Here is a 19,969-nt window from a genome sequence, read left to right as displayed (position 1 = left end):
TTAAGAGTTGATCCTCAGTTTGAAGGACACTTTGCCGGCAAACTTGTCTCTTTCGCTCCCAGCAGGAATGTTGTTGGCGTTGATAATGCACTCAATATTGACATCAGCATCCCTAGTGATGTTGAGGAACTTGATGGCAACTAGAGGCTGGGAATAGTTCACCTGGGAGAGAGAGAATAGTTTACATAGTTGATATACACATATTATGGTGTGTATTGTGTAGTCAAACCAAGTGGGGGACTTCGGTGGGGGGGGGGGGGGGGGAGGTTAAGGGATGTTGAAGGTTGCCTGGTTGGTTTGGCGGGTTCTTACCTGAGCTTTCTTGCCATAATAAGGATAGTACATGAGGTTGAAGGTGCCATTGGGAGGATAGTACAGCACCTCTCCAATCATGTCTTCTTTCTAGGGGTCCATAAGGGAACAAAGTCATTACAGACAAGGTCCTACTGTAGCTCCATATTATTGTGACATGTTTTCCACAGTGGAAAGTAGTAAACATGCATCAAGAGACTATACGGTACATTGTTACAGTAGAAGCCTTTGACCTTTTGTATGCAATAAGACAGGAGCCATTGAGACTGTGTTAAACTAGTGACTACAATAGTATCACTGCCTACACTCTCAATATTCTTCTGTAAAACTAGAGACTAATTCTTTAATCTCAGTCTTTTTCTCTCCAGAATCTTACCCATTCATCTTTGCCAACTTTGTACCTCTGATGGACAGAATGGATGACAACGGAAAAGGAAAAAAAGACACAGCACAAGGAGTACAGTACAAGGAGTTGAATGACTTAACAGCATGCAGCACAGACAAAGTTGACAAGAGCGACACCCACACAAATACTGTAGGATGGGAGGACTGTGTAGATCAGAGAGTCTTGGGAGAAAGAAGAGAGACAGAGAGACAGAGACAGAGAGAGAATTTCTTTACCTTTCCCCCACAGGTTACAAACGGAGCCTGGCCTTCCTTTCCTGGCAACAGCCCGATCACCTACACATAGACAGCTCCATGTTAGCCTCTACCCCACCTCCCACACATCCCAATCATCTACACGTAGACAGCTCCATGTTAGCCTCTCCACTACCACCCACACATCCTCCCTCATCTGCAACTAAAGAAATATGCATACACTCATCGCAGTTAGCTGATTCCTCAATTGATATTTTATATCAACAAAAATATTGGTGTGTAGAAAACTCGAGCATGGGATTCTTAAGATGAAAAGGTTTTTTTGTTTTTGTTCGTCGTTGCATTGGGATTGTCTTCTCCCAACTCTCCACCATTCCTCTCTAGGTCCCTCATCCAGGTCTCCTAGCAACACCATCCGTCCCCCCTCCCCCAGCCCTCCTTCCACACCCGGTTCAGCTTGATGATGATGCACGGCTTGCCGTCCTGGTATCCATAGTAACGGTCACCGATTCCAGAGCATTCGTCCAGGATGGTGCGGTTGAACTGGCAGGAGCGCTTCGGGTTGTTCTTGACGTCACCGCTGTCCTCCTGGATGAAGTACTGGTCCGGTTCACAGTCCTCACTCTTGGCGGCCTGCACGGTGTTGTTGTAGTCTACAAGAGAGTATTTGAGGCAGGGGGTGGGGTGAGGTTGGGGTATTTTTAGACCTCGTTTATGAGGCTTCAATTCCATTGAATTCAAACCTTTATTTTGCCTGGAGAAACCCATTGAGACCAGGGTCTCAGGCCAGGGTCTCAGCCTTACTGCATTATACCTCTAATGTAAGCAGCACAGTAAAGTGCAATGTCAAAACTAGGGAGGGGAGTTAGTAAAAATAACCCATCCAACTTACAAGATTCATTCTTTGGGACATACTGTATATGACAATAATGATGAAATATGGAGTTCCTTGCCTAGTCCTCACTTTTATAACAACAACGTTTGGTGCTACTGTAAAAATAGACAGAGGATCTGGAAGGCAGACTCACTGGCTAGGAACTCATCCAGAGTCCCAACGTAAGCATCCCAGCTCTCCGTGTTCCTGATGCTGTAGACGATCTCCAGAGCCTTCCCCTCGGGTTTGATCATCATGCCTACACACACGCACACACGTACACACGCACACACACACACACACACACACACACACACACACACACAGGTGGCATTTGCATGGGTGTGAATTACAGTATGTAGCGATCATTATATGTCCTTTTTCATGAACTGAACTCTCCATTTTGCAAGAATACTTGTAAAGACATTGTGTTCATTGGTCCGGTGTTACCTGGGGTGGAAAGCCTGTCTTGCCAAGTGGGTTTGTGGTCATCCAAAGTCTGCAGCATGACATACATGGTGAGAGCAAACATGCCAGCTAGGAATATATAGAAGACTAGGTAGAAGAGCAGGATAAGACCTAGAAAAACAACGACAAAACACACACACACACACACACACGTCGAGATAATGACATACTGTATCAATAGGAGTAACTCATGTAATTACATAGGTAATGATGTCTATTAACTGTTTGGGACTTGTGGTGTTTGTGACTCTACTACTACAAATATCGGAGAGGACACAGGAGGCCCATAATCCTCTTTATCTCAAGTCAGGTCCTCTCTGTCCATCTCACAGTCTCTCTGACTCCTACTCAAACACCCATGTACCCACCTACATGTACTGACACAAGACACATTCTGCTGACTCCTAATGAAATTACAGAATCTTGACCTTGAAAACCTTTATTGGAAAGTCACAATGTTCATTCATAGCTAGACATACTGTACATGCACTGATCCAGTATATACACTATCCCAACGTTCACACAACCTACACTTATACTGGCAAGAGGACACCCCCCAAACATCTGCCTTCCTCCCCCAAGTCTTAGGCTGGACTTTGTCCAATTGAATTATCAAGTAACACCAAGAACAGAGGGAGAGCCGAACAGAGGGGGGAGGGGGAGGGAAGGGGGGAGCGTGACAGAAGGGGAGAGAGGAGGAGTGGAACCCCCCCTGGAGATCAGGGCAGAGGGTCAGGGGATTATAGCTAGTGTTCTGTTTACACTGACAAAGAGAAGCAACCATAGTCACAGAATAGGGTGGGGAAGTGCTATGGTATAGGAATTATTATCTATAGAGCTATAGACACTACTATAATATAATAATATATAATAATATAATGATATATCACTACCATAATTATATAATACTCCAATATAATATAATGTGTAGTATGTCTAATATAGTATGTAGTCATCTAGATTGAGCATGACTGAGCTCAAGTTCTGCTTTAGAGGACTAACAGCCCTTGTCTTTGGTTGGAAAATATATCATAGTATTATGGGAGCCTTTCTGTGGGTAGAAAATACAATTAGTGTGATATCTCATGAATTAGCCTAATTAGCCAATATCTATTGTCTGGAACCACCATCGGGACCCCCCACCCCCACACCCTCCCAGCAGACACCTGAGGCCAGTCCTGGGGAGCAGTTCAGTGGCCTTGGGGCTGGTTTTCTGCTGGATGGTCCCCTCCCCAACATGAAGCTTCACCCCCAGGCCCTGTCAGAGACACCACTCTGGAGCTCTCTCTGTCAGCAGGCCCCGCTCTGTGTGAACCCTTCACCACAGCCCGGGTTTTAAGTGATCGATAACAGGAAGCCAAGGGGAAGCTCCCTCTGTGGGATACAATTACCAACCGCAGAATCTTGGTGAGTGAGAGTGGATGGATCTGTCAGCGTGTGTGAGTGTTGTGATACGATGACTGTAACCTTATAAAGGGAGAAGCATAAGAGGAGAGCAGACATCCTCTAGTGAGGAAACCCCATGCTGAGTCATCAGAGATACAGGTCCTGGCCATGGCCCGAGCCATCCTAGTGGTGGGGACCTGATGTTACTGTTATATTATTATTATTATTATTATTATTATTATTATTATTATTATTATTATTATTATTATTATTATTATTATTATTATTATTATTATTATTATTATTATCTAGAATCCTATGGGGCGTTACAGTGTCCAACAAATTCATCATCTTGGGAGGGCTGTACTGTATGTGGGCTAAGAGTGCAGAAAGGGTCACTTTCCCCATAGCAAGCCTCTGACAGGGTGTCCGGTTCACAGCCTGACCTCTCGGTACAAGCTGATGACAGTGTGTCCTCTCTTGTTTATTCCTCTTTTCTAGTCATATGACCATCACAGGGACAGTTGAAAGCAAGGTACAAAATGGCCGCCTGGAACAGCCTTGCTTCCCCAACGATGACAGCGTCAGCGAGTCTCCTTTTGATATCACGAATGGATGCTAATGTCGCATTGTAACTTATTTATCAAACAGTGCTTGGAAGTGAATATGTAGTTAAGATGAAAGATCATGTAGGCCAACACGGTCTTTTAATATTTATGCACTTTGAAAATTATCCAAAGGATCTAACAACAATTTACATAATTGCACACACACGCACACACACACACACACACACACTCACGCTGTACAATGCAAGAGAGACAAACAGCCATTAGATCTTTCTGTTTTACTCGTCATTGGCAATGAAAACTGAATAATTTCTGGCTCACTTGAATCTTATCTGTGGCCTGTCATTGAAACAGGTGGTCAGGGTCCTGTGTACAGATTATTTTGGTCCCTACAATGAGGTGACAATTTGATCTCAAAGGAACGCTGGCTGTGTATAAAGGCCTGATGCAAGTTATCAATCTCGATCAATGAAGATTCATTGTTCATTGAAGTTCTATATAGGACCTAGTATAGTAGGCCTATGTACATGTTTTGGCTCACCAGAGAAATAGCCTAATTAACGAGCCATATAGAGTGCAGCTTAACGAGGCCACCAGTCCTCAGAGCACCTAGAACGTACTGATCTGGATGAAGAGGTGCATTGTGGGAGAATCCCTGCAGGAAACCATCGTCATTGATAACCCCACCCAGTGACTTTATATTTCTGTCCAGTCTTGGAGAAAATGTGATCAATTTAATTAATCGTCTGCAAGCAGCATTAAAATCAAATCTAGGAGAATGCATGGCTATAAGGCTTAAAAGCACTTTAATTGTTGGAAGGAAGTCTCAAAAAGCTATTATGTTGACTATTTCTCTCTCTCTCTCTCTCTCTCTCTCTCTCTTTCTCTCTCTCTCTCTCTCTCTCTCTCTGTGTGTGTGTGTGCGTGCGCGCGCGTGCGCGCGTGTGTGTAAGAGGAAGAATTGATCTGTGTCTATGTATATGTAGGCCTACTTGAGATCCCGAATGGGTAATAAACTGAATTGATTAGTTACATGCGACGTCTTCAATTGATATTCGCCGGTCAGCCAATGAAGTCATTAGATTAGGATTAAATCCCGCACTGATTTACTCACACTATGTTGGAAGGGGGGTTGGAGATACAAATAGAACTTGGCCGTCGGCTTTACACAGATTAAAATGGCCCAGTGTCGTTATAAAGAGCCATATGCGTGCATTTATTTCCAGGAACATTTTAACAGGTTAGGCCTATGGGCAGTAAGCGGAAATGTTCATGGCATATTATATAAGATAGGTACGACGTACACTGAAGTCTGATTCTCCACTTAATAGGATGAATTGAAAAGCCCAATGATGACGCCTAATGTAGAAATCTGCTTTGCCATTTTGAATGTTTAAACTGAAAGCAGTAGAAGCCTGTTTGTGACAACTGGCTCAAATCTCTCTGATAATGTCTTACTCTGCACTGGACGGTAGTACTGTAGGTTAACCTTATCTCATTTTACTCTGCAGTCGGCTAAATAAAGCTGAACGGGGAGGTAGATGTGTTTGATAGGCAGGCTATGGACAATCATATTTTAGCTCGATTAGAATAAAGCCACCACCTCCACCTTCATGTCCAGGCGCATTGCGCAGGAATCCCAGAGACATAAATTAATAAATAAATAAAATAGAATCGTGCAGGGGAATTTTTTGCCGGCTCCCACAGGCGCAATCCGCACCCTCTGCCGCATTTGAGTTTCAGAACCCATTGCACTGGACAGCGACTAATCCCATTACCTAATCGCCTGTGTATGCGGTAGCCTCGGTGAACATTGGAATTGCACATACAAATTACAATTGTGATGCCGGTTCTTTGAGGGGAACATGCTGTAGTAGACAGGCCTAGGCCTACTAATGACATAATAATTTTGAATCATGTAGAGATGTTGCAGGAGGAATAGAGGTGGGCTAGGTAGAGAAGCCATCTGTGCTGCATTGCTGCGGGCGACCAGGTAGGCTACACAACGAGACTCACCCCAGCTGCTCGCTGTCCTGCCCATGAATTCCTGCGTCCTCGGGTTCCATATGAAGTCCTTCCAGGTGCTCTTGTCTGCTGAATCTTTTGCCATTTCGTTTTAGTGTCTTAGTTCCACTGATTCACAATACTCTTTGGATGAGCTGTGAAATAGCCTATAATTTGTTGTGAGGATAGGCCTGAATTGTAAAAGCCGGTTATCGTGTTGAAATGGAGCAATTAGTCTACCAATCAGTCAAATACAGAAACACTATATCATGAGTACAAATAAAGACCTGCTCTGAAATAAATTGATGAAAAACCCGACACTGTATACTGTATCTGATTACGGATACTATACGACGATGGCGGAGATACTACACGCAGCACAGCCCCGGTATCTGCCCTCCCCCCCGATTCTAGTCCGCATGCCGCAGAGTTTTGATGAGTGATGCAGAAATGTGGGGATACTGCGGTAAAGCGCTCTCTCCTCTCAGCCAGCCTCTCTCTCGCTCACCGTCACTTGGCCCTCAAGCCTCACCCCCCGCCCACTCGTCCCCAGCCCTTGCCTAGGAGAGCTATTCCCCTCCTCCTTCCTCGCCAGAGGAGACGAACCGCTAAACAGACGGCCTCCCTGTCCAATCGAACTGGACATGCTTCTGTACACGCTCACGCCCCCTTTCAAATAGCTAATCATATAGAAACTGAAGGGACTCCTTTACTCTTTCTGACTGCAGCCCATGTGTCTGCCACTGTCTTAGCAGAGTACCAGGTGAGATTTGCACATCTGAGGGGTTTAAATAGCATACCCTTATCATTATTATCATTATTAGCCTACATTACAGTCATTTAGCAGACGCTTTTATCCAAAGCGACTAACAATAATTGCATTTAACGTAGAAAAAGCCAATGTAGCCTACTACTACTTGCCAGAACTCACAAGTGCATCTTCTTTCTAAAACAATTGACTAAGAGCATCTAGTGCTGAAGGCAAAGTGCAAGAATAACAATCTAAAATACAGTACAATACAATACAATAAAATACAATAAGTGCTTAGGTGGGAGGATTGTTGTAGTACTTCTTGAAGAGATGAGTTTTGAGCCTGCGACGAAAGATGGGCAGTTCGTTCCACCTATTAGGCTACAGTAAGCGGTGCAGCTGCTTCTATACTTGACACGTGTGTCCGTCCGCGTGCGTCAGTGTCCGCTCGTAGCATGATATTTAGACCAATCAGGAGTAACCTATGCAAATCAGGGCAGGATAAACAGGTGTAACTGATCAAATTACCATTAATTTGTTGTTAATTACACCTGGGCCATGTTATTAGGATAATTGCACCAGTGTTTACCCTGCTTTGACATCAGTCAAAGTGGCTGCAGTGAAAAGGACCAGTCTTTAAGATGATTGCTCATAAACCTGTATTGCTTACTTCACCAGCTTGGTGTGATTTTATTCTTATCTCCATGATGCTATCCCAAGAAATCTGTATTCATATGATGCGTCAGGCTATGGGACAGTTCACGCCTCCGCAGGTAACAACGGAAACTACTGGAAAACCGTATGGTTAGGATGTAGTGGAGGCTGCACAGGAAGAGTAGCGTGCACTCCCTGAACTCTGCTGTGCTGACAGTCAATATGGAACACAGCCAGATCTTCTAACAGGATCCTTGGCTGAGTTTATCCCTGCATTGCGTGGATGCAGCGGTGGCCGTCTACCCTCCCAGTTGGCGGGATACTGGCGCAGCAGGGGGTCAGGGTCCTACAGTCAGTCTGGGTCCTATAGTCAGTCTGATGGATGACTATGCAGCACTCCCGATGTTGTATACTGTATGTGACCTGCTTTGCAACTGGCCTCCACATGTCTGTGTGTGTGTGTGTGTGTGTGTGTGTGTGTGTGTCAGCTAATTGTGTTTACAAGTGTCAGCTAATTGTGTTTATATTTGGCAGCCTGGGCCATGTCCATAGGTCAGTAGTCAGAGGAATGAGGATGGGATTGACCAAATGTGAAGCAAAGCAGACTGCTAAATAGTGCTCAATCTCCTCAATTATTGGCAGCCACTGCATTTGGAGGAGAATACATGTTTTCTGTACCCATAACTCCCCTAGTGTTAGTGGTAGGCTATTTTGTGTACGCTTACTGTGCATCATTATTATGTATATTATACCATCAGGATATATGTATGTATGTGCATGTAAGCTATGTGTATATCCTAGATGCTTGCTCGTATCTATAAAATGTTGACACTAAACGACCCATCAACACGATAGCAATATAACTATATTTGGGCCTCTGCGATGTATTTTGAAAATGCAGACCTAAATAAAGAATTCAAATGTGTGCTGCATTGTCAGGTGCATGAATCAAGGGAAAAGCTCTGGACAGTGGTAGTACTGCCCTCACTTGGAAATGAAAGTGTAGTGCAGGGTCAATCAGTTTGCAGTGAAATCCCAGCATCACATGGCTTTTAGGTTGTGCTAAATCCTCCATATTTGCCACTCCTTAATAGTATTTTACCAACAATATTTCATAGAAATGTACAATAACATGAAACGTGAGAATGAAAACATATGTTCATCATATAAAAAATGTTTAATGACGATATCAATGCAAATATAGCACTACAGTGATTTCCAAGGTACACCGTATCTTACCATATCAATATAGTATGGCGCTCATATAATGGCCACTGTTTTAGTAGACACGCAAAGCAGACAGCTTTCTGTAAACTATTTTTGTAAATTATGCCTAAGTTATCAACTGTTGTAATAAATTAAAACAAGATGATTACTTGGTATATCTGAAATACAATTGGGCACACTTCATTTGAACATTTTCAATGTAAGGAATCTCTGCATGCATTGCACTTGCCCTCTTCCCTCAATATAGTCCTATACCCTCTGTTGGTTTGGAACGTGGTGGATAATGTCCTGTGCCACCAAAACAACTGGTGGATTAGTCAAATTGAAACAGACTCTGTAACATTGGTTCAATGAAACCTTAACATTTTGATTCTTTTTTTCACTGAGAGTAACTATACAGGTTGGTGCTAACTATTAAAACAACAACAACAACCAAGAGACATTCAAGTGCCATTATACTATTACAGAGGGGTTCACTCTTCAAAGTACAAACGTCATCTCACGTGGCTTTCAGAAATAAAACGATTATGTAACAAGGACTACACCAGTAGTAATGTTGATTATGGTCGTACTGTACTATTGTAATTCAGTTAACAACAACAGTAGTGGTAGTTCGAGATAGCAGCAACATATTTTAAAATGTCCAAAACAATGATAAAACTGAATTGTTCAAACCTGTACATAAACAAAATATATGTAGAAAAGAGCATAAAAACAACAACTGCTTAAAGGGAATCTTGCATAAATGGAACGGGACAACTGCTGGACTGTGCCTTTGCTAGAGGGCTTTCTATTTATTGGTAGACAGTAATGTGTGGACCAGTTGCAACAGATAAAGTACCTAATCATTTTTAGAAAACAAATGAACAAATTTATGTTTATACATTATGCTACATTATATTTATTGATTACAAGTATGAAAGTGGAAATAATTGCTACATTTTCAATACAGTTGTACATATCTATTTACAGTATCATGGGGGTTTTCTCCTCTTAAGCATATGCCATATTTTGTGCAGATTGTTCCAGCATTCTGTTTGAAGTGTGTGATTTTTCACTTGCACCACTCTGTGGTGATGAGCCAGCACTAAAAGCTTCTTTTTTGTGTGGGGTGGGACGATCACCAAATATGCAACTGTGAAACTTTGTGTTCTGTGAAACCTTTATACAATTAAGCTGTGTCTGCTCATGATTTTGATTGAAGTGTAATGTGCCATCTGTCATATGATATTTTCTAATGATTCCCCCAGCAACAAATTAAATCTTTTTATACAACTACTACATAAACTGGACTCTCAATGGTGTACAGTATGCAGTGATAATGGCATCATATGATCTACTGTAGGTTAAAATTAGACATGACCATCTCCACACGTTTTTTACAGCACTGTAGCTATGTCTGATGTGACATGCAGGAAATTACACAGTAATGACTTCATTCAAGTCTTAAGATATGTTAGGCTAGTTGACACAAGTTTTAATAATGTTACTCCAACACTGGGATCCCCAGTGGGAGTATATTGCTATAAAATTGCAGAAACGTTGAGAAAGTCTGTATTTACATTACAAATTTGCAAACAGTTAGGTAGTATTTCCCCTCCTCGGTGGTGATGATTTGCATCAACAATGCGCAGCATGACAATCTACTGATCTAGAGACACCCCTTATGTATTCAGAAATCCAAGACACACTCTTCAATATTTGCTTGTCCTCTTTTTGGGATCAAAAGTGGGTATGCGTGTGTAGTTTCTACAGTAGGTGTTTAAGTGTGCTTGATTACTGTTAAGTGTGCATGAGTCATGTTTTGTTGAAGCTTAACTGCATATTTATTCATTTGCCCATCATTGTATCATTTTAACAACAGCAGGGCAGATTTATGATTTACTTTTGGATGCTTGTTAAGTCAGAGGGAATCGGGCAACAATAATTTAGGCATGTCTTTCTGCTCAGCAGTGCGCTGTTCATTGGGGGTATCCTATTTATTTAGTTTTTTGTATCGTAGATGTTGAGTACATCAGCATTTACACCAAAACAAGAGGGGCTTCTAGAGCAAATACAAACTGATGTCTAATAAATTACTAATTACTGATTGTATCACTCCAACTGGGTTGCTTTTTTGCTTACACTACATTTCCATCTCTAAAAATCCTCATTTGATCCCATTTGGCAAGATCTCTCCAACTTCACCTCCGTTTTCTCCATTGACCCTAACCTACGCACCTCAAGCGGTCCTGTAGGGACCCTCGGCAAAAACACTCATTGGTCTTTGTTTCTGTTTCAGCACAAAGTATTATCATCTTTCACATCCTCTTCTTCTTCTTCCTCTTCTTTTTCTTCTTCTTCTTCTTCTTCTTCTTCTTCTTCTACTTCGTCTTCTTCTTCTTTTGTCTGATGTAATGGCACTGTCACACCTCTGTAAAAGAGATTTCAGAACTCCAGCTCAGCCACCCCTCACTCTCTCTTCTCTTGTGAAGAGTGATTCCCACCGTCTCTCTCCGTTCGTGGGTTGTGTGTCTCGAGTCAGTAGTGAGAGAATGTGCTCTGGTCCTCTGCCTCAGATGGCCGTGTCCCAAACCACGGCCTGGGGCCTCTGGCAGGGCGGGGTGCCGGTCTTACGGGGCTCTGGGGTCCGTCTCCAGCTGGGGAGGATGGGCATGCTGTCTTGCTTACACAGGCTCTTATCAGGGCGCCTGTGGGCCTTGATCTCCTTACACAGGCAGCGCTTGCGCTCGATGACCTCCAGCAGCTTGCCGTCCCTCTGCGTCTGAGCGGCGGACTGGGTGGCGCCCCCAGTGGAGGGAGGCTGCCCCTGCGCCAGCTGGGCCAGGTGCTGGAACTGCAGCTGGAGGTGGTGCTGCTGCTGCAGCTGCTGGAGCTGCTGCTGGAGCTGCAGCTGCTGCTGGTGCAGCTGGAGCTGCTGCTGCTGGCGAGACAGGCTAGGACTGCAGGGCGCCTGCGCCTGGGACAGCCCGTGCAACTGAGGACACAGAGGAAGACAAACGCAGGTTGTTGTTGGTTTTTTTAGGCATTTGTTGTATCAATAGAGTGTATTGAATTTCTAGGGCCTGCAGTGGCAGTTGGAGGGGACCCAGCCCTACTGAGCACCGCCCCCCCCTCCTCCCCCTCCCACTCCCAACCTGAGCAGGCAACCGCTCAGAACCAGAGACGGCCACCGGGGGGCAGCACTGCGACACTGTAGAGCCTCCGCTGCCTCGTCTGAGCGAGGGAGGGTCAAGCAAGCGTCTCTGCAGCAGAGACTCAAAACTGCGTCAGCATCTGAGACGCAGCCAAGTGACTGGGCAAAACGCAACGCCATTGGACAGCGGCTTGCTGCCGCTTTGCGGCCTCCGTACAGCGCGCTCCTCGTCTACGCATCTCTGCATACGTCAGTTCATGGATCCCTCTCCCCTGCCTCTCTGGCCACGACCTTATTCTGCTCACTGAACATTTCTACAGGCTATAAATAGACCTGGAGGAGGAACATTGCCTCGATCAGCAGTGAGAAAAATTACGATTATTATTATTAGTAATAATAATAATAATAACAACACCAGCCTTTAGTTCTATATGCTAATGATCATACTGATGGGAAGAGACCCCGTCATTGTCTTGATTACAGTAATAAGGTATGAAGGTGTTCACCTGGCTCAGCGCCTCTCGTGCTGGTAGGCTGCTCTGTCTGGTGACGTCTCCGCCTCCTCCGCCCACCTGCCGCACCCCCGAGGTGGAGGAGGACCGGCCCAGCCGGCCCAGTTCTGCAACAGACCAGACACAAGCGCCTCATAGCACCAACCAGTGTCATCTAATGACAGGAAACCATCGGCTCCCATGTGATGGCATTTGTTTTGGTGTGTGTGTGTGGGGGGGGCTCAGGTCCATCAGCCTAAAATCACTCTTCCCTATTGTGATTCGCCGCTTATGATTTTAAGCCATGAAACAATTATGATGTGAGCCTAGATAAAAAAAGAAGAAAAAAAGAAAAGAAAAGGTAATAAGATTTTCCCAAAAATCTGCTGACTTGGCCTCTTTCTGAATCGCTTGCCTGAGGCGTTTTTTTGTGTGCTGTGAAATTATTGTCATACTTTACTACTCTATTACCTCAGGCGCTCTGAGGGCCGGGCGTCGCTCCTTACCTCCGTTGCGGCAGGCGGGAAAGGTCTGGCAGGGGAGCGGGAGCCCGCCGCGGGGCAGCGCCCTGAAGCCCAGGCTGCCCTCCATCCCCGCCAGGGACTCGCTGTGGGCGTGGCCCCTGGCGCCGCCGCCGAAGCGCACCGGGATGCCCGAGTGGCCCCCCCGAGGGCCCAGGCCCAGGTCCTCCTTGTCCATCCGCAGCAGGGCGTCGGCGCTGCCGTTCCACGCCCGACCCTCGTCCTCTGAGAGAGTGGGGGAGAGGACAGAAGGGGTCAGGGACGGAAAGATGACGTTCAATGGCTGATCGCTGTGTTAAGTAAAGCTATGACAGACAAAGATTTAAAGTCCTTTCTCTCTCATTGCTCCAAACCCTGCTATTTTCCCGCTTAACCTCTGACCCCTGGCGTATCGTCTTACTCTCTGCTTCTCTGCTCCCGTGGCTGAATGAAAGTTTCCTCTGCATGGGCCAGTAGGAGCCCTCATCCGAGAAGCCCAGGTCACCGCCGCTGTCCCAGGGCATGAAGCCGGCCTTCCCCTGGAGGGGCCCGGGGACCGTGCTGCTCTTGGAGGCCAGGTCCCCTCTGCCGGACAGGCCTGAGGCGGCCTGGTGCAAAGAGGTCAGCTGAGACCCCCCTCGCAGGCTGTCGTAGGCCGGCGGCCGGCGGAAGCCCACCGAGGGGTAGGTCCACAGCAGCGGGCTGTCTGACGAGGGGGGCTTGTAGGCGGGTAGGCCGTGTGGGGTGTGGGAGCGGTGGAGGTGGGGGCGAGAATGGGGGCGCTGGGAGGAGGAGGAGGAGGAGGGGGTGGGCGTCGAGCTGCCACTGGTCTGAGAGGAATGGCTGGTGGTGGTGGTGGGGGCGCTCTCTATCTGAGAGGCAGAGTGGGTCCCTCCTTCCCTGTCCCTGTCTCGCTCTCGCTCTCTGTCTCTGTCTCGATCCCTATCTCTGTCTCGCTCTCTGTCTCGATCCCTCTCTCTGTCTCGGTCTCTGTCTCTGTCTCGATCCCTCTCTCTGTCTCGGTCTCGCTCTCTGTCTCGATCCTTCTCCCTGTCCCTGTTCCTCTCTCCTCTCTCCCCTCGCTCCCTCTCTCGATCCCTATCCCTCTCTTCTTTGTCTGACTTCAAGAGGAAGCTCACAGACTTCCCCTCCTTGCCCGAGCCCTGGGTCTGCGTCTGGGTCTGGGCGGTGGACTGGCTGGACGACTGGGAGCTGCTCTTGTTGAGCGCGGGGGAGTCCCCCCTCTCTGGCTTGCGGTAGTGGTGGTAGTGCGAGGGGCGGTGGTGGGGGTGGTGATGGTGGTGTGAGTAGGGGGAGGTAGACTTGGAGGAGGGGGGCAGGGGCGTGGAGTGGCTCCTGGCCCTCAGGCCCGGCGCCGGGCCCAGCTGGGCGTCCCTGCGCTCCGCGTCCCTGCGCTCCGCCTGCTTCTCCTCCTTCCCCCCGGAGGAGTCTTTGGAGCCTGACAGGGGCACGGGGAGGTTGGAGGAGGCGGCGGCGGAGGAGGAGGAGGAGGAGGCGGAGTTGCTGGTCGTAGCTGTCAGGCTGGAGGAGGTCTGGATGCCGATGGTGCCCAGCTTGGCGGCGGCGGCGGCCTTGTGCTGGACCCCCACGCCGCTGGAGGCCGCCGCCGGCTGGGGGAAGGCGAGCAGCGGGGGGCGGTGCTGCAGCAGGTTGGGGAAGGGAGCCGGGATCTTGCTGTTGCTCTCGGTCTCTGGTTTGCCCCCCTGTAGCAGGTAGGGGGTGGGAGCACGCGGGGGGTGCGGGCTGGAGGACAGGGCCTGTGGGACAGGGGTGGAGGAGGCGGAGGAGGGGAGGGGAGAGGAGTGGGAGACGGACACAGCGGCTTTAGGCTTGGCGCAGGAGGGCGAGGAGGAGGAGGAGGAGGGACGGGGCAGAGGGGAGGAGGCGCTGGAGGAGGAGGCGGCGGCGGAGTGGTAGTGCTTGGAGGATCTCAGTTTCTCATGCTTGAGAGGGAGGCGCTTGCTGTGGGACTCTCTGTCCTCGGGATGAGGGTATTTCATCTCCTCGTAGATGGCCTCGCTCTGGTCCGAGTCGGAGTCGGGCGTGGTGGCGGCAGCGGTGGCGGGCGTGACCGGGTGAGGGGTGGCGGTCTGACTGTCTCTGGTGAACACCTGTCCCACCATCTCGATGTAGACCGGTTCATCGTCCCCGCCCTCTGGCCGCTGGGGCTGCCCGTCCGCCCCCTGGAAGGGCAGGGGCGTGGCGGCGTGGGTGGCGCGGGGGAGCGGGAGGTCAAACGTGAGCTGCGTGCTGGGGCTCCGCTTGGGCTTCAACGGAGGCACCTTCTTCCCCATGTCCCCTGAGTCGGACTTCTTCATGGCTGTGTGTGTGTGTGTGTGTGTGTGTGTGTGTGTGTGTGTGTGTGTGTGTGTGTGTGTGTGTGTGTGTGTGTGTGTGTGAGAGAGAGAGAGAGAGGTCATTACAACAAAGACAGGAAGTAGGGAATGCAAGCACAACTAAATGGACAACAGTCTCTTGCCGGGTGCACGATCTAGAAAGTCTTTTGTACAGGTATATGAGTAGAAACGATACGAGAATCATGGACACAGTGGACTATTTATATTCAACGGCATAGGCAGCGGCGACGGTGACCGTTTCAGGCTAACGGCTAACGCTGAAGAAAGCCATCGTCGCCGTCGCCTGTTGAAAATGAATAACATGTGATACTCTACGCCCGTGAGTGCTGCCACTGTTTCTACATTACAGCAGAAAGCCACGTGAAGCCACATTCTCCCCTCCCCCGCCAAGCTCACTGGCCCCTCCCCGTCGGCCTACCGTTCTTCTTCTCTGAATGCTTGGTCTGGGAGGGCGGCGGCGGGGGCGGGGCCTCCGGAGGGGCGTGGGCGGAGCCCCTGAGGTCGGCGGCGTGGGAGGAGGAGGAGGCGCTGAGGCGGGTGCTGGGGTGGCGCTTGGGCTTGGTGGGCGGGCAGCGGCCCCCGTGCTGCGACTGCGTGTCGGAGGAGTAGTCGCCGTTCTCCAGGCCGCCGCCGCCGTCCCCGCCGGCGCCCACGGCGTGGCAGGATTGCGAGCGCGGGGCCATGGCCGAGACACAGGAGTGGGGCGACAGGTCCTGGGAGGCGGGCATGGTCATGAAGCCCATGCGGAAGTGGCGCCGGAAGGAGGCGAGGTCGCGGACCTTCCCCACGGTGGCCGAGGAGGGGTCCTTGTGGCTGGAGCTGTGAGGTGGGGGGAGGGGGCAGAGAACCGATCCGTCATTCAGTCACGTTTGAATACAGAGCCTTCATTTGTCTCCCCAGTGTGTTGCCCTCCCTGTCTGCTCGCTCCTCTGTTCCTCTCGCTTTTTTCTCTTTAAAGAGGTCTTTAAATAGCCTCCAGTCAAGTTAATTTGAAATCCCCCTCTCTCTCACGTGCTCTCCCTGTCTCCTTCTCTCTCTCTCTCTCTCTCTCTCTCTCTCTCTCTCTCTCTCTATTGCACAAAACAGAAAAACACACATGCACTCTCTCTCTCTCTCTCTCTCTCTCTCACACTCTCACTCACTCACCCACTCACACACACGCACATACTGTACATAGACACACACACACACACACACACACACAGCCTCTCTCACGCATGGATGGCACGGGCAGTGTACGGTGGCTTGCCGTCAGAGTGAGCGATGAGAGATTGGGCGAGGCAGTGCAGCAGCTGTGCATGCCAGTATCAGTGGGTGGCCCCTCCCTCCCCGGCACTCTCATCCCTCCACCTCCCTCCCTCTACATCTGCTCCCCTCACAAACTCATTCAATTAGATGACCCCCCCTAGACCCCCCCCCCCCCCCCCCCCCCCGCCACCAGACCCCCTCCCCCACAACCTGGCTACTCTTCTCTTATCTGACCGCCACTCTCCCTACCTGTCAGAACTCTTCATCCTCCCTCTCCCACTGTCTCCTCGCTAGCACTCATGACCTCTGCAATGCTTGTCATCTGTTTCCATGGCAACTAGCTGCTGTTTGTTTGTTTTTTTGTTTGCCTCTTTAGACCTCCACTGTATGAAATTGCACAAACAGAGAAGTTGTGTAAACAAGCTCACTCAGAAGATTAAGGCTTCAAAATGGAAAGGTGCGGCAGTGCAGCAGCGACATTCCGACATCGTCAATGAAAATATCAATTGTACAAGCTGAATGTTTATTAGGCTATATGGGTATAGGATCTTTCTTGATTAAACTAATAACTTAATTTATTATGTGATCTAGATCCATAAGACATATTTCCATTTCCACACATTTCTATTGATTACTTTCATCACAGATTATTGATACATAACGAAAATCAGTAACACACCAATCTAGCTGATTGATCAAATTGAAGTCAAATCCACAGCGTGTAGTATGGCCTCGCCTGCCTATTATGATATGGGTTGTTTTGAATTTGCAATACGGCAAGTAGAGTTGATCTTCTTAGATAACCTTCAGCAGGGCCGAAGTGACTCATCCACAACAACACAGTTGGAAGTCACAAGAAGAATATTCTGGGCCTCGCAGAGATCACTGAGCCCAGAGAACAAACAACAGAGGGCTGTCAGCCGCAGCTGCCTAAGAGAGAATCATGGTGGAGTATAAAAGGCCCTTACAGAGCATAAGCCAATAGATCACCACCGTCTCGACTGTCTCTCTGATTCTTATTACACATGAGGTGTCTATTGATCCTGTATCAGTGGAGCTCGATCCAGCGTGGAGCGCTAGCCACAGGGAGGGAGGGAGGGAGGAAGGAAGGAAGGAAGGAAGGAAGGAAGGAAGGAAGGAAGGAAGGAAGGAAGGAAGGAAGGAAGGAAGGAAGGAAGGAAGGAAGGAAGGAAGGAAGGAAGGAAGGAAGGAAGGAAGGAAGGAAGGAAGGAAGGAAGGAAGGAAGGAAGGAAGGAAGGAAGGAAGGAAGGAAGGAAGGAAGGAAGGAAGGAAGGAAGGAAGGAAGGAAGGAAGGAAGGAAGGAAGGAAGGAAGGAAGGAAGGAAGGAAGGAAGGAAGGAAGGAAGGAGCTGGGTGGGTCGGATCTGTGTTGCCTAGCAGGCCAGAGGACTGGAGCTGGAGGCAGGGTCTAGCTTTTGTTTTCTGCTGGGAACGAGCGGGAGCTGAGTGGGTGGGTGTATACACGTCTGTGTGTATGTGTGTGTGTGTGTGTGTGCAGGTGTGTGTGTTTGTGTGTGTGTGTGTGTGTGTGTGTGTGTGCGTGTGTTTGTGTATGCGTGTGCGTGTGTGTGTGTGTATGCTTGTGTGTGTTTGTTGTGTGTGTGTGTGTGTGTTTGTGTATGCGTGTGCGTGTGTGTGTGTGTGTTTGTGTATGCGTGTGCGTGTGTGTGTGTGTGTGTGTGTGTGTGTGTGTGTGTATGCTTGTGTGTGTTTGTGTCTATGAAGGAGAGATAGAGATGGGGGAGGAAAGAGTGAGCTTGTGTTACTAGGTCTCTGTCACTATGTGTGCGCGTGTGTGTGCATGCGTGTGTGTGTGTGCATGCATGCGTGTGTGTGCACGAAGATGTTCTTCCATGCAATCAAAGACCTCATTTAGGAGGTGATTGCATGAGAGTGATCCCATGAGTGCACATTGCTGGTGTGTCTATGGTTGGGGGGAGGGGACAGCATCTTCAAGCACATGGACGTAGAACTAGTGCGGGGCTCGTGTTGTGTTGTGCTCCGGATGTGCCTTATATCTGCCATCACCCCTGGGAAGCAGCGAAGCGGAGACAGAGACAGTCGGAGCTCGAGCCTCCCTGTTCAACCATGCAAGCTGCGGAAGCAGCGTCGAGGCCGTTTATCGTGGAGAACAGAGATGCAACTGTTTTCTGTCTCTTTGCATTATGTGTGTGTGTGTGTGTGTGTGTGTGTGTGTGTGTGTGTGTGTGTGTGTGTGTGTGTGTGTGTGTGTGTGTGTGTGTGAGAGAGAGTGTGTGTGTTTAGGGCTCTGCAGGCCTGTGGGTCTGTAACTGATCTACATAAACACCACAGGACCACAGTGTCCCTCATGTTGATGTTGCTCCATTCTCTTACCTTGCCCCCACCCCATCCCCGCCCACTGTACAATCATAGTTCAGGGGCTGCACATCAAAATTCCTATATATAACTATACAACTCAACTGAAGTCAATGATAATTGTGTTATAATCATGTAATAACTGCAGCTGTTCTCACCTCTTCTTGCCGCCCTCCTGGTCCTTCTGCCTCCAGTCCAGGCGGCTCTTGCGATACAGCAGGTTCATGTCACCGCGGGGGTGATGCTCCTCCTCGCAGCCAATCACAGCGCAGTGTAGCCGCTTGCCCCGTCTCTCTATGTCACGCAGGAAATGCTCCACCGCCACATCCTGGGCGGAGCCAGAGCTCATGGTATAGAAGACCAACAGGGAGGTGGGGATGTACGTCACCTCCGGCCTCACCTGCAGACGTGAGGGAGAAGGGCACAGTGTTGTCGACGATAATAGACATTAATGACGTGTTTAACTGGCACAGCTAAATTCTTCTTCCACAGCTCCCCACTTGACACAGCTCTTTAATCGCACTATAAATGTCAATTTTTATTCATCTGGGGCCGAATTTTCTAAAGGTTCTTGACATGACAAATCGTATTAAGTTAACTTAAGAATTAACGTTATTCTTAAGAAAGAAGATACGAATAAAGTTAAGAACATTCTTAAGATCCTTCTTTGGGAATTCCCCCCCCCAGACTCCTCATTTTCACTTGAAGGGGGTGAAGGGATCCTTCTAGACAATATGACTGACTAAATGTGGGACCAACAAACAGTATGATATAATACCATATGTTAGAATAACGACATCTGACCTATAAACTACCCAGCCATCCAAGCCCAGGTACTGTATGATGATGGAGCCCACCGTTTTGTTTACCGCATCCTACAGTTTGTATCACTTGAAAACTATTTATATCTTCATTAGATAATTCTGAATATCTGAGTAAGCATGGTAACTCAGCTGTAGAGCATAGCTCTGGCTGCAGGCCTCTGGCTGGCCTAGCTAGGCCTGTCTGCTGCAC

General features: G+C 48.4%; 2 protein-coding genes across 2 annotated transcripts; both read right to left on the bottom strand.

Moving 5' to 3' along the window:
- Positions 1-6,319, bottom strand: atp1b2b (ATPase Na+/K+ transporting subunit beta 2b; the record flags this gene model as incomplete). The annotated part of the gene is made up of 8 exons (XM_084450033.1): positions 1-162; positions 313-402; positions 689-715; positions 934-993; positions 1,360-1,565; positions 1,941-2,045; positions 2,237-2,365; positions 6,226-6,319. The coding sequence occupies 8 exons, from the start codon at positions 6,317-6,319 to the stop codon at positions 1-3; spliced, it is 873 nt and encodes a 290-aa protein (XP_084306159.1).
- A 5,080-nt stretch (positions 6,320-11,399) lies between these two features.
- nyap1 (neuronal tyrosine phosphorylated phosphoinositide-3-kinase adaptor 1) lies at positions 11,400-19,304 on the bottom strand (the record flags this gene model as incomplete). The annotated part of the gene is made up of 6 exons (XM_084450026.1): positions 11,400-11,822; positions 12,488-12,600; positions 12,979-13,218; positions 13,394-15,313; positions 15,769-16,169; positions 19,114-19,304. 6 exons carry the CDS (start codon positions 19,302-19,304, stop codon positions 11,400-11,402), a joined length of 3,288 nt encoding a protein of 1,095 aa, XP_084306152.1.
- Positions 19,305-19,969: the final 665 nt, after the last annotated feature.

This window comes from Borostomias antarcticus, assembly GCF_949987555.1.
Source record: "Borostomias antarcticus genome assembly, chromosome: 15".
Taxonomy (NCBI): Eukaryota; Metazoa; Chordata; class Actinopteri; order Stomiiformes; family Stomiidae; genus Borostomias; species Borostomias antarcticus.
Note: the sequence above shows the minus strand (reverse complement) of the source record. Positions and strands in the feature narration are given on the sequence as shown.